The 18,644-nt window shown below is 44.7% G+C and overlaps 1 protein-coding gene across 1 annotated transcript in view; it reads right to left on the minus strand.

The window, feature by feature from the left end:
- The window catches only part of LRP11 (LDL receptor related protein 11), a 57,936-nt gene that overhangs the window by 10,127 nt on the left and 29,165 nt on the right, over positions 1–18,644 (minus strand). Inside the window, exons 3-5 of the mRNA XM_070796336.1 lie at positions 16,905–17,046; positions 10,615–10,740; positions 9,632–9,838 (exon numbers count right to left, since the gene is read on the minus strand). Of these exons, the coding sequence (XP_070652437.1) occupies positions 9,632–9,838; positions 10,615–10,740; positions 16,905–17,046 (475 nt within the window). The remainder of the gene's footprint in view (positions 1–9,631; positions 9,839–10,614; positions 10,741–16,904; positions 17,047–18,644) is intronic.

Below are 18,644 nucleotides of genomic sequence, written 5' to 3' on the forward strand. Positions count from 1 at the left end.
CAAATGCAATAGAAGATTAAATCTTAGAATTTTCATCTCAGGTTCTGGTGAGCCATGGTTGTATCATTCTATTATCTGCCATTTAGGAATTCATAGAACTTGTGTGCTTAATGATATTGACAATATTGTAATGAATGAGTTAGTGGAGTTACCCTCAGGCTGAAGTGTAATTTCAGGTGAGACTTTTGCAAAATAAAATGCTCAATGGAAATGAATCAGAAGTGATCTGCTGATGTGAGGAATTTTATGAAGAAACAAACAAACAAAAAACTGTAAAGCTTCTTCAGCATATTGAAAACCAGGGACATGACTTTTCCAACAAAGGTCCGTCTAGTCAAGGCTATGGTTTTTCCAGTGGTCATGTATGGATGTGAGAGTTGGACTATAAAGAAAGCTGAGCACCGAAGAATTGATGCTTTTGAACTGTGGTGTTGGAGCAGACTCTTGAGAGTCCCTTGGACTGCAAGGAGATTCAACCAGTCCATCCTAAAGGAGATCAGTCCTTAGTGTTCATTGGAAGGACTGATGCTGAAGCTGAAACTCCAATACTTTGGCCACCTGATGCAAAGAAGTGACTCATTGGAAGACCCTGATGCTGGGAAATATTGAGGGCAGGAGGAGAAGGGGATGATAGAGGATGAGATGGTTGGATGGCATCACCAACACAATGGACATGAGTTTGAGCAAACTCTGGTCGTTGGTGATGGTCAGGGAGGCCTGGCATGTTGCAGTTCATGGGGTCAAAAAGAGTCATACACGACTAGGTAACTAAATTGAACTGATGTCATGATCTTAGTTTTCTGAATGTTGAGTTTTAAGCCAACTTTTTCACTCTCCTCTTTCACTTTCATCAAGAGGCTCTTTAGTTCTTCTTCACTTTCTGCCATAAGAGCAGTGTCATTTGCACATCTGAGGTTATTGATATTTCTCCTAGAAATCTTGATTTCAGCCTGTGCTTCACTGAGCCCAGCATTTCTCATGATGTACTCTGCATAGAAGTTAAATAAGCAGGGTGACAATATACAGCCTTGACGTACTCCTTTCCCAATTTGGAACCAGTCTGCTGTTCCATGTCCGGTTCTAACTGTTGCTTCTTGACCTGCATACAGATTTCTCAATAGGCAGGTCAGGTGGTCTGGTATTCCCTTCCTTTAAGAGTTTTCCATAGCTTGTTGTGATCCACATAGTCAAAGCCTTTGGGGTAGTCAATAAAGCAGAAGTAGATGTTTTTCTGGAACTCTCTTGCTTTTTCAATGATCCAACACATGTTGGCAATTTGATCTCTGGTTCCTCTGCCTTTTCTAAATCCAGCATGAACATCTGGAAGTTCACGGTTCATGTACTGTTGAAGCCTGGCTTGGAGAATTTTGAGCATCTTTGCTAGCGAGTGAGATGAGTACAATTGTGAGGTAGTTTGAATATTCTTTGTCATTACCTTTCTTTTCTTTTTTTTTAAACATTGCCTTTCTTTAACAAATAGATTCAAGGGATTAGATTTGATAAACAGAGTGCCTGAAGAACTGTGGATGGAGATTCATGACGTTGTACAGGAGGCAGTGATCAAGACCATCCCCAAGAAAAAGAAATTCAAAAAGGCAAAATGGTTGTCCAAGGAGGCCTTGCAAACAGCTGAGAAAGGAAAAGACTTAAAAGGTAAAGGAGAAAAGGAAAGATATACCCATTTGAATGCAGAGTTCCAAAATAGCAAGGAGAGATAAGAAAGCCTTCCTCAGTGATCAATGCAAAGAAACAGAGGAAAACAATAGAATGGGAAAGACTAGAGATCTCTTCAAGAAAATTAGAGATACCAAGGGAACATTTCATGCAAAAATGGGCACAATAAAGGACAGAAATGGTATGGGACCTAACAGAAGCAGAAGATATTAAGAAGAGGTGGCAAGAATACACAGAAGAACTATACAAAAAAGATCTTCATGACTCAGATAACCACGATGGTGTGATCACTCACCTAGAGCCAGATATCCTGGAATGTGAAGTCAAGTGGGCCTTAGAAAGCATCACTATGAACAAAGCTAGTGGAGGTGATGGAATTCCAGTTGAGCTATTTCAAATCCTAAAAGATGATGCTGTGAAAGTGCTGCACTCAATATGCCAGCAAATTGGAAAACTCAGCAGTGGCCACAGAACTGGAAAAGGTCAGTTTTCATTCCAATCCCAAAGAAAGGCAATGCCAAATAATGTACCAGAATACTTTATATTTAAAGGCGTCAGCTGATTATAGCTCATTAGATGATATTTTCCAAAGAAGTTAGGTCAATGAAAGAGGACCTACTCCCTTCAAAATAAGTTTGTGGAAATAGCCATCTGATTATCTTCATTTGTGACAAGTACATTTCTTTAACTAAATCTTCCATTCATTTGAGAATCCAGTTGATTCCCACCACCATGCAGGAAGACAATAGACTATTCAGAATGAAAACATGATATATGGGGCATGTGAAAAAAAAAAAGAAACCCTTTAAATATCCTTTGTGAGAATGTCCCCTCTGAATAAAATACTTTCCATGATAATCCAAAGATCGAAGTTGCTCACTCATTACCTCCAGAGATAAGTCCAACAGTGAGGCTTTGGCATATTTAGCATGGGAATTCGAGAAAGTACAGGCAAACCCCCTCACCTCCATACAGAAATTGTGCATTCTCCTAAGTCCATGCCAGAGAAGGCAATGGCACCCCACTCCAGTACTCTTGCCTGGAAAATCCCATGGATGGAGGAGGCTGGTAGGCTGCAGTCCATGGGGTAGCGAAGAATCGGACACAACTGAGCGACTTCCCTTTCACTTTTCACTTTCATGCATTGGAGAAGGAAATGGCAACCCACTCCAGTCTTCTTGCCTGGAGAATCCCAGGGACGGCAGAGCCTGGTGGGCTGCCGTCTATGGGGTCGCACAGAGTCGGACACAACTGAAGTGACTTAGCTTAGCTTAGCTAAGTCCATGCTTTAATCCGGATCCTTAAAAAATTTGGCTAATCTGCTGGGATGAACATGTATTCTAGTTTAAAAAAGAAATCCAGATTCAGGGTCAGGAGGGAGGCTCAAGAGGGAGGGGACATATGCGTACCTGTGGCTGACTCATGTTGATATATGGCAGAAACCAGCATAATATTGTAAAGCAATTATTCTCCAGTTAAAAAGTTATTAGACTAGTCAGCAAATGGAAGAAGGTTGTTAGAGCGTGGAATAAAAAATTTAATTATTAAAAAGAAAAAACAACCCAGATTCAGTGTGAATGGGGATACCCGACCATTTTTCTAGCCGATCTGCAGAGCTGGAAACCAGATGTCTTTCCTTCGGCTGGGTCCACACAAGAGGACTGCCTTGTTAACAGACGACTTGGACCACACAGAGAACAGGCCTTAGAGCTGCAACCACCCTGGAAAACAATCCAGCCATTGTGCTTCTGCATCACGAGCAAATGCCAGCCCCGCTGTGCCTCTGAGAGTACAGAGCATGCGTTCACCGGTGGGACTGAATATTCGCCCACACCCTTAACTTCATCCTTAGTAACATGCTTGGCATAAATTCCTAACAGCAGGCTAACTGGGTCAAGGCATACATACAAGGCTTCAGAAACTGCCCTCTGGAAGACTGTACTAATTTGAATCCCACCAAAAGTAGGTGAGACACTTCTCTATACACTTATAAATATTATTATTGTTATGTTTTCACCTTTGCCAATGTGGTAGATTAAAAAACTTCCTCTCGTTACTTTCTATACTACATTATTAGTATTAATCTTAGTATCTCTTTAGCGTGTCTTCAGTGAGTTAAGTCAAGTCTTATTTATCCTCCCAAGCCTGTGAGGGAAGGAGGGAGCGGAAAAGTCAACTTGTCTATATTTACTGTACTAGCTGATGATCCTTGTAAAACATTGGTATAGGTCACAAGCCATAATGCATTAAAAAAATTTTTAATGAATGGGTTTGGTCTTCATCACTTTGTGCAGGCTTTCTCTAGGTGTGGCGAGTGGGGGCTACTTTTTGCTGTGGTGCGTGGGCTTCTCACTGCAGTGGCTTCTCTTGTGATGGAGCACAGGCTCTAGGCATGTGTGCTTCAGTAGTTGTGGCTCTTGGGCTTTAAGGTGAGTAGGTTCAGTGGTTGTGGCTCAAAGGCTTAGTTGCTCTGGGGGATCTTTCCAGACCAGGGATCGAACCCATGTCTCCTGCACTGGCAGGTGGATTCTTATCCACGGCATCACCAGGGAAGTCCCCAACAATGCATTTTTAAATCTACTTATATTATGCTGAGTATAACATAATTTCAAATCACAGGAAGTCAGAAGCTTCGGATTCTAGTCTGGTGGTTCAGGGATGACGGAAGAGGAAGGAAATGGGGGCTGCTGTCCAAACAGAAACCATACATTGTGGGAGGCCCTTTCTAACACTTTCAAGGCTCTGTTCTTTTCTTCCCATTTTCTTTACCCTGGACTTTAAAAAAAAATATTTTGGCTGTCTTAGTACCCAGACCAGGGACTGAACTTGTGCCTAACCACTGGACCAGCAGGGAACTTCTACCTTGGATGTAATAATTTTGTGATTTTGATGGAATTTAATAACATGAAAATATTCATAAGTGAGAAAAATGTTTTGTAAAATAATATCCTAATTTTGTTATAAGTGAATAAATGTACATGTGTCTGTATATACATTTGTTGTGGATCACAAAAAACTGTGGAAAATTCTGAAAGAGATGGGAATACCAGACCACCTGACATGCCTCCTGAGAAATCTGTATGCAGGTCAAGAAGCAACAGTTAGAACTGGACATGGAACAACAGACTGGTTCCAAATAGGGAAAGGAGTATGTCAAGTCTGTATATTGTCACCTTGCTTATTTAACTTATATGCAGAGTACATCACGTGAAATGCCGGGCTGGACGAAGCACAAGCTGGAATCAAGATTGCTGGGAGAAATATCAATAACCTCAGATATGTAGATGACACCACCCTTATGGCAGAAAGCAAAGTAAAATTAAAGAGACTCTTGATGAAAGTGAAAGAGGAGAGTGAAAAGCTGGCTTAAAACTCAGCATTAAAAAACCAGTATCATGGCATCCGGTCCCATCACTTCATGGGAAATAGATGGGGAAACAATGGAAACAGTGAGAAACTTTATTTTTTGGGGGGGCCCAAAATCACTGCAGATGCTGACTGCAACCATTAAATTAAAAGACGCTTGATCCTTGGAAGAAAAGCTATGACCAACCTAGACAGCATATTAAAAAGCAGAGACATTACTTTGCCAACAAAGACATTACTTTGCCAACAAAGGTCAGTCTAGTCAAAACTATGGTTTTTCCAGTAGTCATGTATGGATGTGAGAGTTGCACTATAAAGAAAGCTGAGGGCTGAAGAATTGATGCTTTTGAACCGTGGTGTTGGAGAAGACTCTTGAGAGTCCCTTGGACTGCAAGGAGATCCAACTAGTCCATCCTAAAGGAAATCAGTCGTGAATATTCACTGGAAGGACTGATGCTGAAGCTGAAGCTCCAATACTTGGGCCACCTGATGCAAAGAACTGACTCATTGGATAAGACCCTGATGCTGGGAAAGATTGAAGGCAGGAGGAGAAGGGGATAATAGAGGATGAGATGGTTGGATGGCGTCACAGACTCAGTGGACATGAGTCTGAGTAAGCTCTGAGAGTTGGTGATGGACAGGGAAGCCTGGTGTGCTGCAGTCCACGGGGTTGCAAAGAATCGAGCACGAGTGACTGAACTGAACTGAACTGGGAGAAAATGCAACTAATTGTTAATGGTGAGTTTTGCTAGATAATTTTACTTCTTCATATTTTTCTGTATTTTCCAAATTTTCTACAGTAAATACATTTTACTTTAGTGATTAGGAAAAATAATATATAATAGAAATGCTGCTGCTAAGTCACTTCAGTCGTGTCCAACTCTGTGCGACCCCATAGATGGAAGCCCACCAGGCTCCCCCATCCCTGGGATTCTCCAGGCAAGAACACTGGAGTGGGTTGCCATTTCCTTCTCCAATGCATGAAAGTGAAAAGTGAAAGTGAAGTCGCTCAGTCGTGTCCAACTCTTAGCGACACCCTGGACTGCAGCCTGCCAGGATCCTCCGTCCATGGGATTTTCCAGGCAAGAGTACTGGAGTGGGGTGCCATTGCCTTCTCCGTATAATAGAAATAATAACTGGATATTATCTCGCTGCATCTATGAAACTCCATTCTTTACACCTTCACAGCCCAAGTCAAAGGTTTATTATTAAAAAAAAAAAAAATAGAGACGCAGGGACTTCCCTGGTAGTCCAGTGGGTAGGACTTTGCACTTCCACTGCAGGGGACACTGGTTCCATACCTGGTTGGGAAAAAAGATTTCCTGTGCCGCTGAGTCATGGGATGAATGACTCCCCCACCTGCCAAATAAGGAGAGCTAAAAATATATTTCAGATTGGGTGTCAACTCCCATTCACCAATGGTGGCAGCCTAGAGCATTACTTGCAAAATGATTCTGAAGCTGTCTTCCCCCACCCCCCTCCTCACCCCCACAGAAGACAGAACTGGGATCACAGAGCAGGATCTAGCATGGATTAGGGCTTGTGGAGGCCTGCATGAGTCTACGGTTATTTATCTTCCCTGAAACAGACACCAGGCTACACAGAGCCTTCGGGGTTATCACTGAAACCTGTATTAACCAATGAGGAAACTGAGGTTCAGAGACATGAAGCAACTCCTCGGGGTTCTAAACACAGAGCCGGGACTAGACCTCATGAAGGAGACTGGCCTTGGGTCTCCACTGTTTTCAGCTAATTCATTCACATTCACACGTGCCTCTCCAAGAAAGTGACGGAGCAGGAGTTCACCCACTGTGGCCTCTGAGAACTTCGTTCGGTCGGTCAACTTCATCCCTGTTGCCAAAGACACCTGGTCCCCCCGACTCTGCTTCTTAGGTAGCTCTCTTCTCCATATAAACATTTCATACAGAGAAAATGGATTAAGACAGTCCAAGCCTTGTATGAAGTGACAAAGTTCTCCCATTAGGTGGCGGTACCAGCAAGGAATAGATAAAACAGGTCTCTGAAAGGCACTTGCCTAATGGTTTAGTTATTAAGATTCTGCCCTTCCAGTGCAAAGGCTGTGGGTTCAATCCCTATTTGGGGAAAAAAGATATCTGTGGTATGACCAAGGTTTTGCTCTTTTGTTTTGTTTTTTAAATCTTTTGTAGGGTATTTTGTAGATATATTTGTATCAAAGCACTTTAAAATTTACAAAGTAGATTAGAAGGAAATATTAGAAGTTAATGTCAATAAAAGGGTGGTATTTTAAGTTATTTCCATTTTCATTATTTGCATCTTCTGGATCTTCTATAATGAACAAAATAGTTTCATAAAAAGTTACTGAAATAGTGAGAGATTATTTTGGTAATATTTTGTCTGTGCAGTTCGGCCTCTTGTCTGATTGAGAAAAGATAATGGACCAGTGTGGAAGAGAAAGGAGACAGGCAGGCCCTTGATATTGTTTCTTATTTAAATGTGAAGGGTGTACTAACAGGGGGTCTGATGATCAAGGTGCTGGGTGCTTTCTGTCTTTCCATCAGTGACCAGGTCTTTGGGAAGGTTATAAAGGAAATGGCTGGGAAAGCTGATGTGTGGGGCTGTTTGGCACTCAGGCGACAGGAGCCCTGCCAGGAGTGCAGTCCCCACTGTGCTGCTGGCATCGCCAGCCTTTGGCCCTCAGGAGCAGAAGCAAGCCCACCCAGCACCCTCTAGTCCAGATCCTGGCCAACCTGCTAAAAGACAGTGGGATCTGTCTTACACAAAGGCCTTTGCTGTGGGCTTCCCAGGTGATGCTGGTGGTAAAGAACCCACTTGCCAATGCAGGAGAAGTTAGAGATGCTGGTTTGATTCCTGGGTTAGGAAGATCCCCTGGAGGAGGGCATGGCAACCCAATATTCTTGCCTGGAGAATCCCATGGACAGAAGAGCCTGGTGGGCTATAGTCCATGGGGTCACAAAGAGTCGGACGCCACTGAAGTGACTTAGCACGCACATGAGCAAAGGCCTTTGCTACTTACTTTTTTCTCCATGCAACCTACTCTGGTCAGTTGTGGTGTTAACCCTGCCCTCAGTTTAAGCTCAGTCCTTGGTTTGTCCCTTTCTGGGCTTCCTTGGTGACTCAGTGGTACATAATCCACCTGCCAATGCAGGAAACACAGGTTTGATCCCTGGGCATGGAAGATACCCTGGAGAAGGAAATGACAACCCACTCCTGCCTGGGAATATTCTTGCCTGGGAAATCCCCTGGACAAAAGAGTGTGGCAGGCTACAGTCCATGGGGTCGCAAAAGAATCAGACATGACTTAGCAATGAAAGAAGAACAGATTTTGGTAAAATGTATGCAGAGTTTGAATTCTAAAAGACATTCACAAAAGCATACGGAAATGTGATCATCTATATTTCTCTCTGTCATATAACTATCCAAATATAAAGGTGTAAAAAATTTTCAAAGAGAATCCTGTAATGCTTTAGGAGTATGAATGTATTTTAAAACATTATTAGCCATCTTGTAAAAAAAGATGATAGATTTAGTTAATTTGGAGGCATGACACTGAATTGCTAGCACATGCTACTTTTTCAACATAACACATTATTTTCTTTACATTCACTTGCTTAGTGTGAAGAGGATTTTACATAAACATGTAGGGGCTATACTGTTTCACCGGAGAAGGCAATGGCACCCCACTCCAGTACTTTGCCTGGAAAATCCCATGGATGGAGGAGCTTGGTGGGCTGCAGTCCATGGGGTTGCTAAGAGTCGGACATGACTGAGCGACTTCCCTTTCACTTTTCACTTTCATGCATTGGAGAAGGAAATGGCAACCCACTCCATTGTTCTTGCCTGGAGAGTCCCAGGGACGGGGGAGCCTGGTGGCCGCCGTCTGTGGGATCACACAGAGTCGGACACGACTTAAGTGACTTAGCAGCAGCAGCATACTGTTTCACCTCACAATAACCTAAAATTTAGCACTTAGAGTATTAGTTTCCTTTAACATAGGTGTTAAAATTTTTAAACTCCACCTTATTTACAATAAATGTATTGATACCTCTGGAGTATGTATTTTGTTCCATTGCTAAGTCGTGTCTGATTCTTTGCAGTCCCATGAATGGCAGCCAGGCTTCCCTGTCCATCATTATCTCCCGAGGTTTGCTCAAACTCATGTCTATTGAGTCAGTGATGTCATTCAACCATCTCATCCTCTGTTGTCCCCTTTTCCTCCTGCCCTCAATATTTTCCAGCATCAGGGTCTTTTCCAATGAGTCAGCTCTTCACATCAGGTGGCCAAAGTATTGGAGCTTCAGCTTTAGCATCAGTCCTTCCAATGAACAGTCAGGGTTGATTTCCTTTAGGACTGACTTGTTTGATCTCCTTGCTATATGTACATATTTATGAATGTATTTAATAGGTGTTCCTTGCTATAAATAATCAGCAAAAATGTCAGGCTTTTTTTCTTTTTGGCCAAATCATTTGCTTTAAGTCTGTCCTTTCTTTTAAGATATGTCCTTAACACTCTTCAAATAGAACCTTACTTTGAGCCAAGTGTCATTATAGAAAATGAGACTCTTTGAGAAAACCAGCTTCAAGTCCTTACCTGGCATCTCAAGATCAATGCGACTTTCTGGTCCCCAAAAGGTGGAATGATTACTCTTCTCTGTGGTTGATAATTCAGGTGGCTGTTCTGGGGTGGTAGCTTTCTCAGACTTTTCTAGCGACGCACTCCGGCCTGCGTCTGTGCTTGGTCCCGTGGTTTTAGGCCGTGCCGTGGTCCTGTGGGTCACCATCTTTCGGTTATCGCTCACTGAGAGTGAAAGAACTACTGTCAGTTAGGTTTCTCGCTGACCTTTATCTAAAACCACGACATTTGCAATAGATTGAAAGCATATCATCTAAGATATTTCAGGGCCTCATAGCAAACTACTAGCTCTTGTTTCCAAAGTAACACTTCTAAGTAAACAGTTGCAAGAATTAGCTTTCTGAAAGTTCTTGTAAAGAAACAGACAAAGATACACTTCCGCCTAAGATTCTGAGGTTAGTCACCCTTCCTCAAGTTCTTCATTCAAGTACTTGCAGTTCTTCAGTCAACTTTTCACAGCCCGTCCTTCCTTGCAGTATTTATGCACACACTGTTGTTCAGTTTAAATCATGTCTGACTTATGTACCCATGAGCTACAGGATGCCAGGCTCCCCTGTCCTTCATTATCACCCCGAGTTTGCTCAGATTCACAAGACCTAGCGACCTAGTGACACCCTAATGTCATAACTTTTCTAAAAAATCTATCAAAACAAAAGATTAACTCATTTTACTTTTTTTAAAAGCGTATGCTAAACAGCCTTTTTAGGATGGGGAAGACTCTTAGAAAATTGAAAACTATCTCTTAAAATGTTAAATAATACAAAAATTTGACATTTGTAATTTGCATTAAAGATTTACGGTAAATGTCCATTGAATTTAAGGCATAGCTGGTTCACATGAAGTTACACTGAAACCAGCAGAAAAAGTAAATGCTGAATGTGTATTTACTGTCAGAATACAGACATCCCTTCTACCCCCAAAATGTGATGCAGGTGACTCACGATTTTGACAGAAAGCTTCATCAGACCCGTCAGGACACTGCTCCACTCCGTCGCAAGCCAACATGATGTCAATGCAACAGCCATCATCACAAAAGAAGTGGTAGCGTGAGCAGACACTCGAGCATCCTGTTTGTAAACAAGTCTCAAGTCACAGGAGTACAGGAAAGGAAAGGGCTTCCACCATGTAAGGATTAACCGAGACTGTGTGTATGATGGAATGCTTTTGGGTAAGGAGACGTAGGTAATGAGGGGACACCTAACAGTCTGTGCAGCAGCAGTGGGTTCTGGAAAGGTTAGGGGGTTCCTTCTTGACCCTCCTGACTGAACTCTCAGAATCACCATGGGCTTTTCGTCTTAGGGTCCTTCTCCAAGCCAACAATGCTAAAGAGGTGGGAACAGAGAAGCAGCAGCTGCGGTCTTCCCCATACAGCTCTGGGTTTCCTCCCTCAGGTGACTCACTCTGCATTCATTTGTTCCCCCATCAGATCCTCAGCAGGCCCCCTAACATGGGTTCACCCTCTGCACAGCACTTGGCTGGCTGACCCTATTTTATCAGAGATACTAGGTTTTTTTTTTTTTTTTTTAAGTGTATCATTTTTAAAGTCTTTATTGAATTTTTATAATATTGTTTCTGTTGTATGTTTTGGTGTTTTGGCCCCGAGGTATGTGGGATCTTAGCTACCCAACGAGGGATCAAACCTGTGCCCTCTTCATTGGAAGGTGAAGTCTCAACCACTGAACTGCCAGGGAAGTCCTTGTGTGGGTTTTTTTTTTTTTTTTTTTGGTCATTTTTAATGATTTTAATTAAAAAAAATTTATTTATTTATTTATTCTTGGCTGTGCTGGGTCTTCCTTGCTGCTCAAGCTTTTCTCTAGTTTCAGTGCCTGGGCTTCTCACTGAGGTGGCTTCTCTTGTTCCTGAGCATGGACTCCAGGGTGTGAGGGCTTCAGCAATTGCAGGGCTCTAGAGCACAGGCTCAGTAGCTGTGGTCCACGGGCTTATTTGCTCCGCGGCATGTGGGACCCTCCTGGATCAGGGATCCAACCAGCATCTCCTGCCTTGGCAGGTGGATTCTTTATCACTGAGCCACCTGGGAAGCCCAGAGACACCGCTTTCTACATGCTATGTGTGTTTTGCATTCACATTTCCTAAATAATAATTTTTACTGAGATCAACTTTCTACTATCGAACCCTGTTTGCTGGCCATCACAGATCCATGGTGCTATAAAGCAAAAATAGAATCTTTAGCTACTAGCTAGTGAGAATTTTTTTTCTATGAATATTGAAATTCCCTCCATTTTGGAGTGGTGGTGGTGGTTTAGTCGCCAAGTTGTGTCCGACTCTTGTGACCCCATGGACTGTAGCCTGCCAGGCTCCTCTGTCCGTGGGATTCTCCAGGGAAGAGTACTGGAGTGGCTTGCCATTTCCGTCTCCATTTTGGAGTGCCCAAGAGCTTTTAACCCTCAGAGCTACATGTATTTTCTTGAAAGACATTCTCTGTACCCCCAGGTCAGGAGTAAGCCAACTAATAACCACTGACACTGGTGATACAGACTAAAGGTATCAGGCTAAAGGAGTCACAAGGAGTCTGTATTCTCCAGGGACAGATGGACTAGATAACTGCCTCATAACATAGGATAGCAACACATGATGATATTTCTGAGCATAGAATACACGTCCAAGCGAGTCTTGGAAGCATTCTACTGGAAAGAAGTTCAGTTAAAACACTGGGAAAAGAATCCATCCGGGTGGAAGGCAATTTGAGGATACCTAGATTCTGGAGGAAGAAGAGGTGAAGAAAATAAATGGTGGCAGGGACATCCCTCGTGGTCCAGTGGTTAAGAATCTGCCTGGCAATGCAGGGGACAAGGGTTCGATCCTTGGCCTGGGAGGATCCCACTTGCCACAGAGCAGTTAAGCCAGTGTGCCACAACTACTGAGGCTGTGCTCTAGAGCCCCGGAGCCACGACAACTGAGCCCCCTGGCTTAGAGCCTATCCTTTGCAACAAGCAAAGTCACCGAAAAGAGAAGCCTGTGCACCACAACTCGAGAGTAGCCCTCACTCTCTGCCATTAGAGAAAGCCCTGATGCAACGAAGACCCAGCGCAGCCTAATAAATGAATGTGTGTGCTTAGTGCTTAGTCACTCAGTCGTGTCTGACTCTTTGTGACTCTCTGGACTGTAGCCTGCCAGGCTCCTCTGTCCATGGGATTTCCCAGGAAAGAATATGGGGATGGGTTGCCATTTCCTCCTCCAGGGGAATCTTCCCAACCCAGGGACCGAACCTGTGTCTCCTGCGTCTCCTGCATTACAGGTGGATTCTTTACCCTCTGAGCCGATACAGAAGACCTAATAAATAAATAAATAAGCAAACTCCTATTAAGAAACGGTGGCAGAAAGAAGGGGACAAAGGGAGTCAGCAGTTCTGGCTGAGCACCTGGGCCTAGAAAGGAGTATCTGCTTCGGTCATGGGGAAGGGGCTGGGAGGAAGAGCAAAGGGAGACTGCAGACACCAAGCCAGGATGCAGCCTCTGCTCACATCTTCTAAACTCCTGACGTGAAAATCCTAACCCCTCAAGGCTTTCCTGACTTCCTTGTAACTATGGAGACAGATCCACGCGGACAATGTATCCATGTATTTCTGAATCCGTGGTCTCCGGACTTTTTTGACCATATATATCTCCCATCTATAAATCATATGCATGTGCCACTGTAGTAACGTATTTTAATACATGTCATAAAATAGACTGAAAATGTAAAGAAGATTAAAAATGAATAAAAATATAAGTTCTGATATTTTTTTTTCCATCTTAAAAAATGTCTTGACTGTCTGTGGGGGATCCTATACGGAGACCACAAAACTGGGTTATCTTGGAAATGTCCGTTGGCTTGCTCTCTGAGTAGATTGTTGCTTGTTTGTTTGTTTTTTATTCGTTTTGACTAGATTATTTTTTGCAAAGCTTGAAAACATATGGCCTCTGTATCCAAATCTGAACCAAGTTATCACAGAAACAAAGGTATGCACTTGCCTGTTTACTACAGACCTTGCCATCTTTGATTACCAGAAAGCAAGCTAGCCGCAAGATCTATGTATATAATGAAGGGGACAGAAGCCCTCTCAATCCCCATCTCTCATTTTCAACGTCTCTATGCAGTGTCCTATAGCTTCCCAGGTGACTTGGTGGTAAAGAATCCACCTGTCAATGCAAGAGACTCAGGTTTGATCCCTGGGTCGGGAAGATCCCCTGGAGAAGGGAATGGCAACCCCCTCCTGTATGCTTGCCTGGAGAATCCCATGAACAGAGGAGCCTGTTCTGGGCTACAATCCATGGGTTTGCAGAGTCAGACACGACTTAGTGACTAAACAGCAGCAGCAGCATGTGGTATCTTATTAACTTTAATTCAGTTTGTTATTCCAATCTAACCAGTGAGTGCTTCCAGAAGACAGTTAACACAACAGAATTCTTTTCATTTTCTGTATAAAGTTATATACATAAGATCTCTATCTCTCAAAGATGCTCAGTTGTGTCAGACTCTTTGTGATCCCCCTGGGCTGTAGCCCACCTGACTCCTCTGTCCATGGGGTTATCCTGGCACTAATACCCAAGTGGGTATTACTTCCCTTCTCCAGGGGATCTTCCCAACCCAAGGATCAAACCCTGGTCCCCCACATTGTAGTCAGAATTTTTTTACCATCTGAGCCACAAGGAAGCCCTATATAAAACCTATTACACCCGACTAGCCTTTCAGTAATAAGAGGTGAATCATATCACCCTCTTCAGCTTCTAATATACTTTTGTCATCTTGAGAAAGGCCAGAAATGTACAACTGGCAACTTGGCTGCTCTCTAGTTGCCTTGGGAGCCCAGAAGACTGGCCAGAGTAAATAAACCAAATCAACAAGTAGCTGGTTGATGTCAGCCCTCAGGCTATTTCTCCCTTTGCTAATTTCTGTAGGGCTGACAGCTGCCCAGGAGCACTTCGGTCCCTGGCTAGGGAGCCCTGTTGCCAGGAGCACAGCTCTCCAAGCTCTGCACCTCCCCACTGGCCGTGACCTCAGCTGGACTGGGTGCCATTGTTTTCTACTTGCCACCTGCCCTACTTCCTACCCCAGTGCACAGTCAGCATTGCCAGGGTTGTTTCAGGTAACTGGCTCTTCTGTAGAGCTGCAGTAAGACCACAAACAGGGCCTCGCCCCGATATGGACTAGAAAGCTGGCTGGCACATTCCCCATCGCTGACTCACAGTCCTCTACTGGACTGGAGTTTGGGGTACTATTTGCAGCCACTCTTCATTCCTCCAGGTCAAATTGAACCGTGGTTGAACAGGAGTGAGTCAACCTGATTTTTTTTTTTTAAGATTTACTTGTTTATTTTGGGCTGCACTAGGTCTCCGTTGCTGTGCTCAGTCTTTCTCTAGATACAGAGAAGGGGGCTACTCCCCAGTGGTGGTGTGAGGCCTTCTCATTGTGGTGGCTTTTCCTGTTGCCCAGCATGGGCTCTAGGGCACGTGGGCTTCAGTAGTTGCGGCACATGGCAGGGCTTAGTTACTCCGAGGCATGTGCAGCCTTCCTGGACCAGGGATGGAACCTGTGTCCCTTGCGTTGGCAGATGGATTCTTAACTGCCAGACCACAAGGAAAGCCAGCCGACCTAATCTTGAATGTTGCTAGTATCTGTATCTTGCTAGCACTGTATCTTTGTGGAAGGCAAATTACCAAGGTGGCAGAGTTCTTAGAATTCTAAAGTCTCCGTCCTTCATTTCTAATATGCACACTGACCCTTGTCTTTGGTGGAAGACAAGGTCAGCCAAAGTACAAGCAAATCCAATCATTATATTCTTTCTCCCGACTGCTCACTTGATTGCGATCCAAATGTGGAGGAATCAAGGATATAGGAGACAGGCTACAAGTTTGCTCGAGCCAGGGTTAGTGAAGGGTCATTAATCAGGGCTGGGGATCAGGTCTGGGGAACTCAGCACCCATGCTTGCTTCCTTGCACACAGTTCCCATTCACTGCAGATGCTGAGAAAGTATCCCCCGACCGAGTGACAGGACTCTAGACACACACACACGATTCTGCAATACCTCTATAGCTTTAGTGCCGCCAAGTGCCATTTACATTTTTTTTTTAACTTAATGAGCTAATCTTAGAACTGTAGATGTTTGGGAAAGCAAGAAACAGATAAATGAGAGAAATGAGTTTACAATGAGCAACAGAATGTGGGAACCATTATATATATGTCGAGCCATATTATCAACGTATCTGTGCTTCTGTGTAAAATGTCCATGAAAAATTTTCAACAGTCCTTTTAAACTGATACATGCACTGTATATATTTTAATTTGTTTTAAATCTACCTCTTAGCTGCATTCTTTGAACATAGTATCAACTAGCCCACCCTCCTTTAAATGGGAGGGTGGTCCCCACCCTCTCCTGGGAAACCCAGATGTCTTTTATGAAACTGAGTCAAGGAAGGATGGGGCATCTCTAAGGTCCTGTGACTCACACAGTCTATTGTCATCCCTGGAGTGTAAAGTGTTCCCCTGCTTCACTCGGCAGTGTCACTTAACATGAAATATAGTCGAGCCTAGTTTTGTCATCATATTTTTATGATGACACATTTTTATTTTAAGATTTTCCCACTCAGCAACAGCTAAAAATAAAACAGAAGCACCCATTATATTGCCCAGTTAGGATATAAAATGGCAATTTTTTTTTCATGTGGACCATTTTAAAAGTTTTTTTTTAATTGAATTTGTTACTATATTGCTTCTGGTTTTTTAAAAATAATTCTATTTACTTATTTTTGACTGGGCCGGGTCTTCACTGCTGCTCGGGCTTTTTCTCTAGCCGTGGTATGAGGGCTCCTCATCGCAGTGGCCTCTCTTGTTGCGGAGCACGGACTCCGGGGCGTGCAGGCTTCAGTAGTTGCTGCCGTGTGCTGGGTAGTTGTGGCTCCTGGGCACACCTTAGTTGCTCCGCCGCATGTGGGAATCTTCCCGGACCAGGGATAGAACCCGTGTCCCCTGCATTGGCAGATGGGTTCTTTACCACTGAGCCACCAGGGAAGCCCTTGCTTCTGTTCTGTGTTTTGGTGTTTTGCCCTCAAGGCATGTGGGCATCATAGCTCCCTGGCCAGGGATGGAACCTGCAATCCCTGCCCTGGAAGACGAAGCCTCAACCACTGGATGCCAGGGAAGCCCCTAAAATGCCAGTTTAACACCACCCTTCCATCCACAGCCTGGCCTCTGTTGGCCACTGTGAATGCGAGGGAAGGGCTTTCTTCTCACCTACTGTGGAGAAGGCCACGGGAAGCACGGTCACTGAGACGTTGTCGGAGCTCCTCTGCCCGGCGGTGTCCATCACGGTCAACTGAAAGGTGTATGCTCCTTCCCGCAGGTGGGACAGCTTCAGGGTTCCGGACTGAGGCACCTGATACCAAACAGGAAGCATCACAGTTAAGAGCCCGAAGCACAGAATCTGACATCTTCCTGAGCTGGAAATCAGTGCCATCCTTGCAGCAGTCCTATGATCCCCTTCTCCACTCCTGGTCCTAGGTCTCAGAATACTGATCACACACACTTTTGGCAGGCTGGCCAGGAGACTTGAGTTCCGGTGGGTTTGGGGCCTGACACCCCCTTTCTTTGGGAAACTTCCCTCCCACCCCCACCCACATGGTTGCAAGGGAAGGGTCATTATGACCCCTCCCTATGGCCACAGGGGTGCAGCTAAGCCAAAGGGAGTGGGTGGCCAGGCAGGTGGCCTGCCCAGAGGAGGTGGCTGGGCAGACTCTCGCTCTCTCTGACTCTGGCTCAGAATCAGGCAGGCTGTGCCAAGCGGCAGCTATGCGGCAGGTGCCTCCACTGTTTATTGCTTCGTGGGACTTAGACAGGAAAGCAGGGGAACTGGGGGCAGGTGATGACCACACCGGAGTGTGCTGATGGGAGCCCTGCAGCCTTGAGCAACGTGGTGTGAGAGAGAGAGGCTCTGTCCTCTGCCCCAGCTGGTCTGCCCGAGCGCAGACCTAAGACTGCCGAAGGCCAGCAGCCCGGGGGTTTGCTGCCCCAAGTGTACCGGGTGGATGGGAGGACTGAGTCAGAGTGTGGTTGTGACTAGGGGATGCTGAGTGAGGCCTAGATGAAGTTAATGGAGATTTTAAGAGACCAGGGAAGCACTGAGGCTGGGGGCTGGGTGGGGCATCCACACAGACATCAGCCTCACCCAAGCCCTGGTCTGAGTTTTGTGAAGGCGAGTGAGGTACTGGGCTTCTGGGTGTCAACTCTCAGCATGCCAGTGTCCAACTACACCTCAGCAGGCTGGGCCTTCTCCGGGAAGCCTCTTCCCAACGCTGGGGCTGGACGGACAGAGCACCCTCCTCTAAGGGGCCTGTCTGTTCACCTGGGCTCTGAAGGCTCCCTCTGGCCTTCCTAGGTACCTCCTCTCTGAGGCAGGAAAGACTGGATCCCGATCCAGACCTGGGAGCACACTAATTTCGGTCTTTTCAAATGAAATAACCCTTCCCTGCTTTCTTTCTTTGTGTGTGTGTGTGTGAGTTGACAATCTTCATTAAACGGCAGCTCTAGTTGTCCTTATTCACTTGGCAGGATTAATACGGTTTTTCAAAATAATTTTATTTATATATTGGTTGTACTGGGTCTTCTTGTCTTTTTGTAGTGTTTGTGGGGTTTTCGTGGTCACCTGATGTGAAGCGCTGACTCCTAGGAAAAGACCCTGATGCTGGGAAAGACTGAAGGCAAGAGGAGAAGGGGAGGTCAGAGGTTGAAATGGTTGGATAGCATCACTGACTTGATGGATATGAGTTTGAGCAAACTTTGAGAGATAGGAAATGACAGGGAAGCCTGGCATGCTGCAGTCCATTGGGTCACAAAGAGTTGGACACCACTTAGCCACTAAACAACAACAACAGCAACAACTGGGTCTTTGTTGCCGCTCAGGCCTTGCTCTAGTGGTGGTGCTCAGGCTTCTCACTGCGAAGGCTCTTAGGCGCATGGGCTTCAGTACTTGCAGCT

The sequence above is a fragment of the Bos indicus genome, chromosome 9 (assembly GCF_029378745.1).
Source record: "Bos indicus isolate NIAB-ARS_2022 breed Sahiwal x Tharparkar chromosome 9, NIAB-ARS_B.indTharparkar_mat_pri_1.0, whole genome shotgun sequence".
In the NCBI taxonomy this organism is placed as follows: domain Eukaryota; kingdom Metazoa; phylum Chordata; class Mammalia; order Artiodactyla; family Bovidae; genus Bos; species Bos indicus.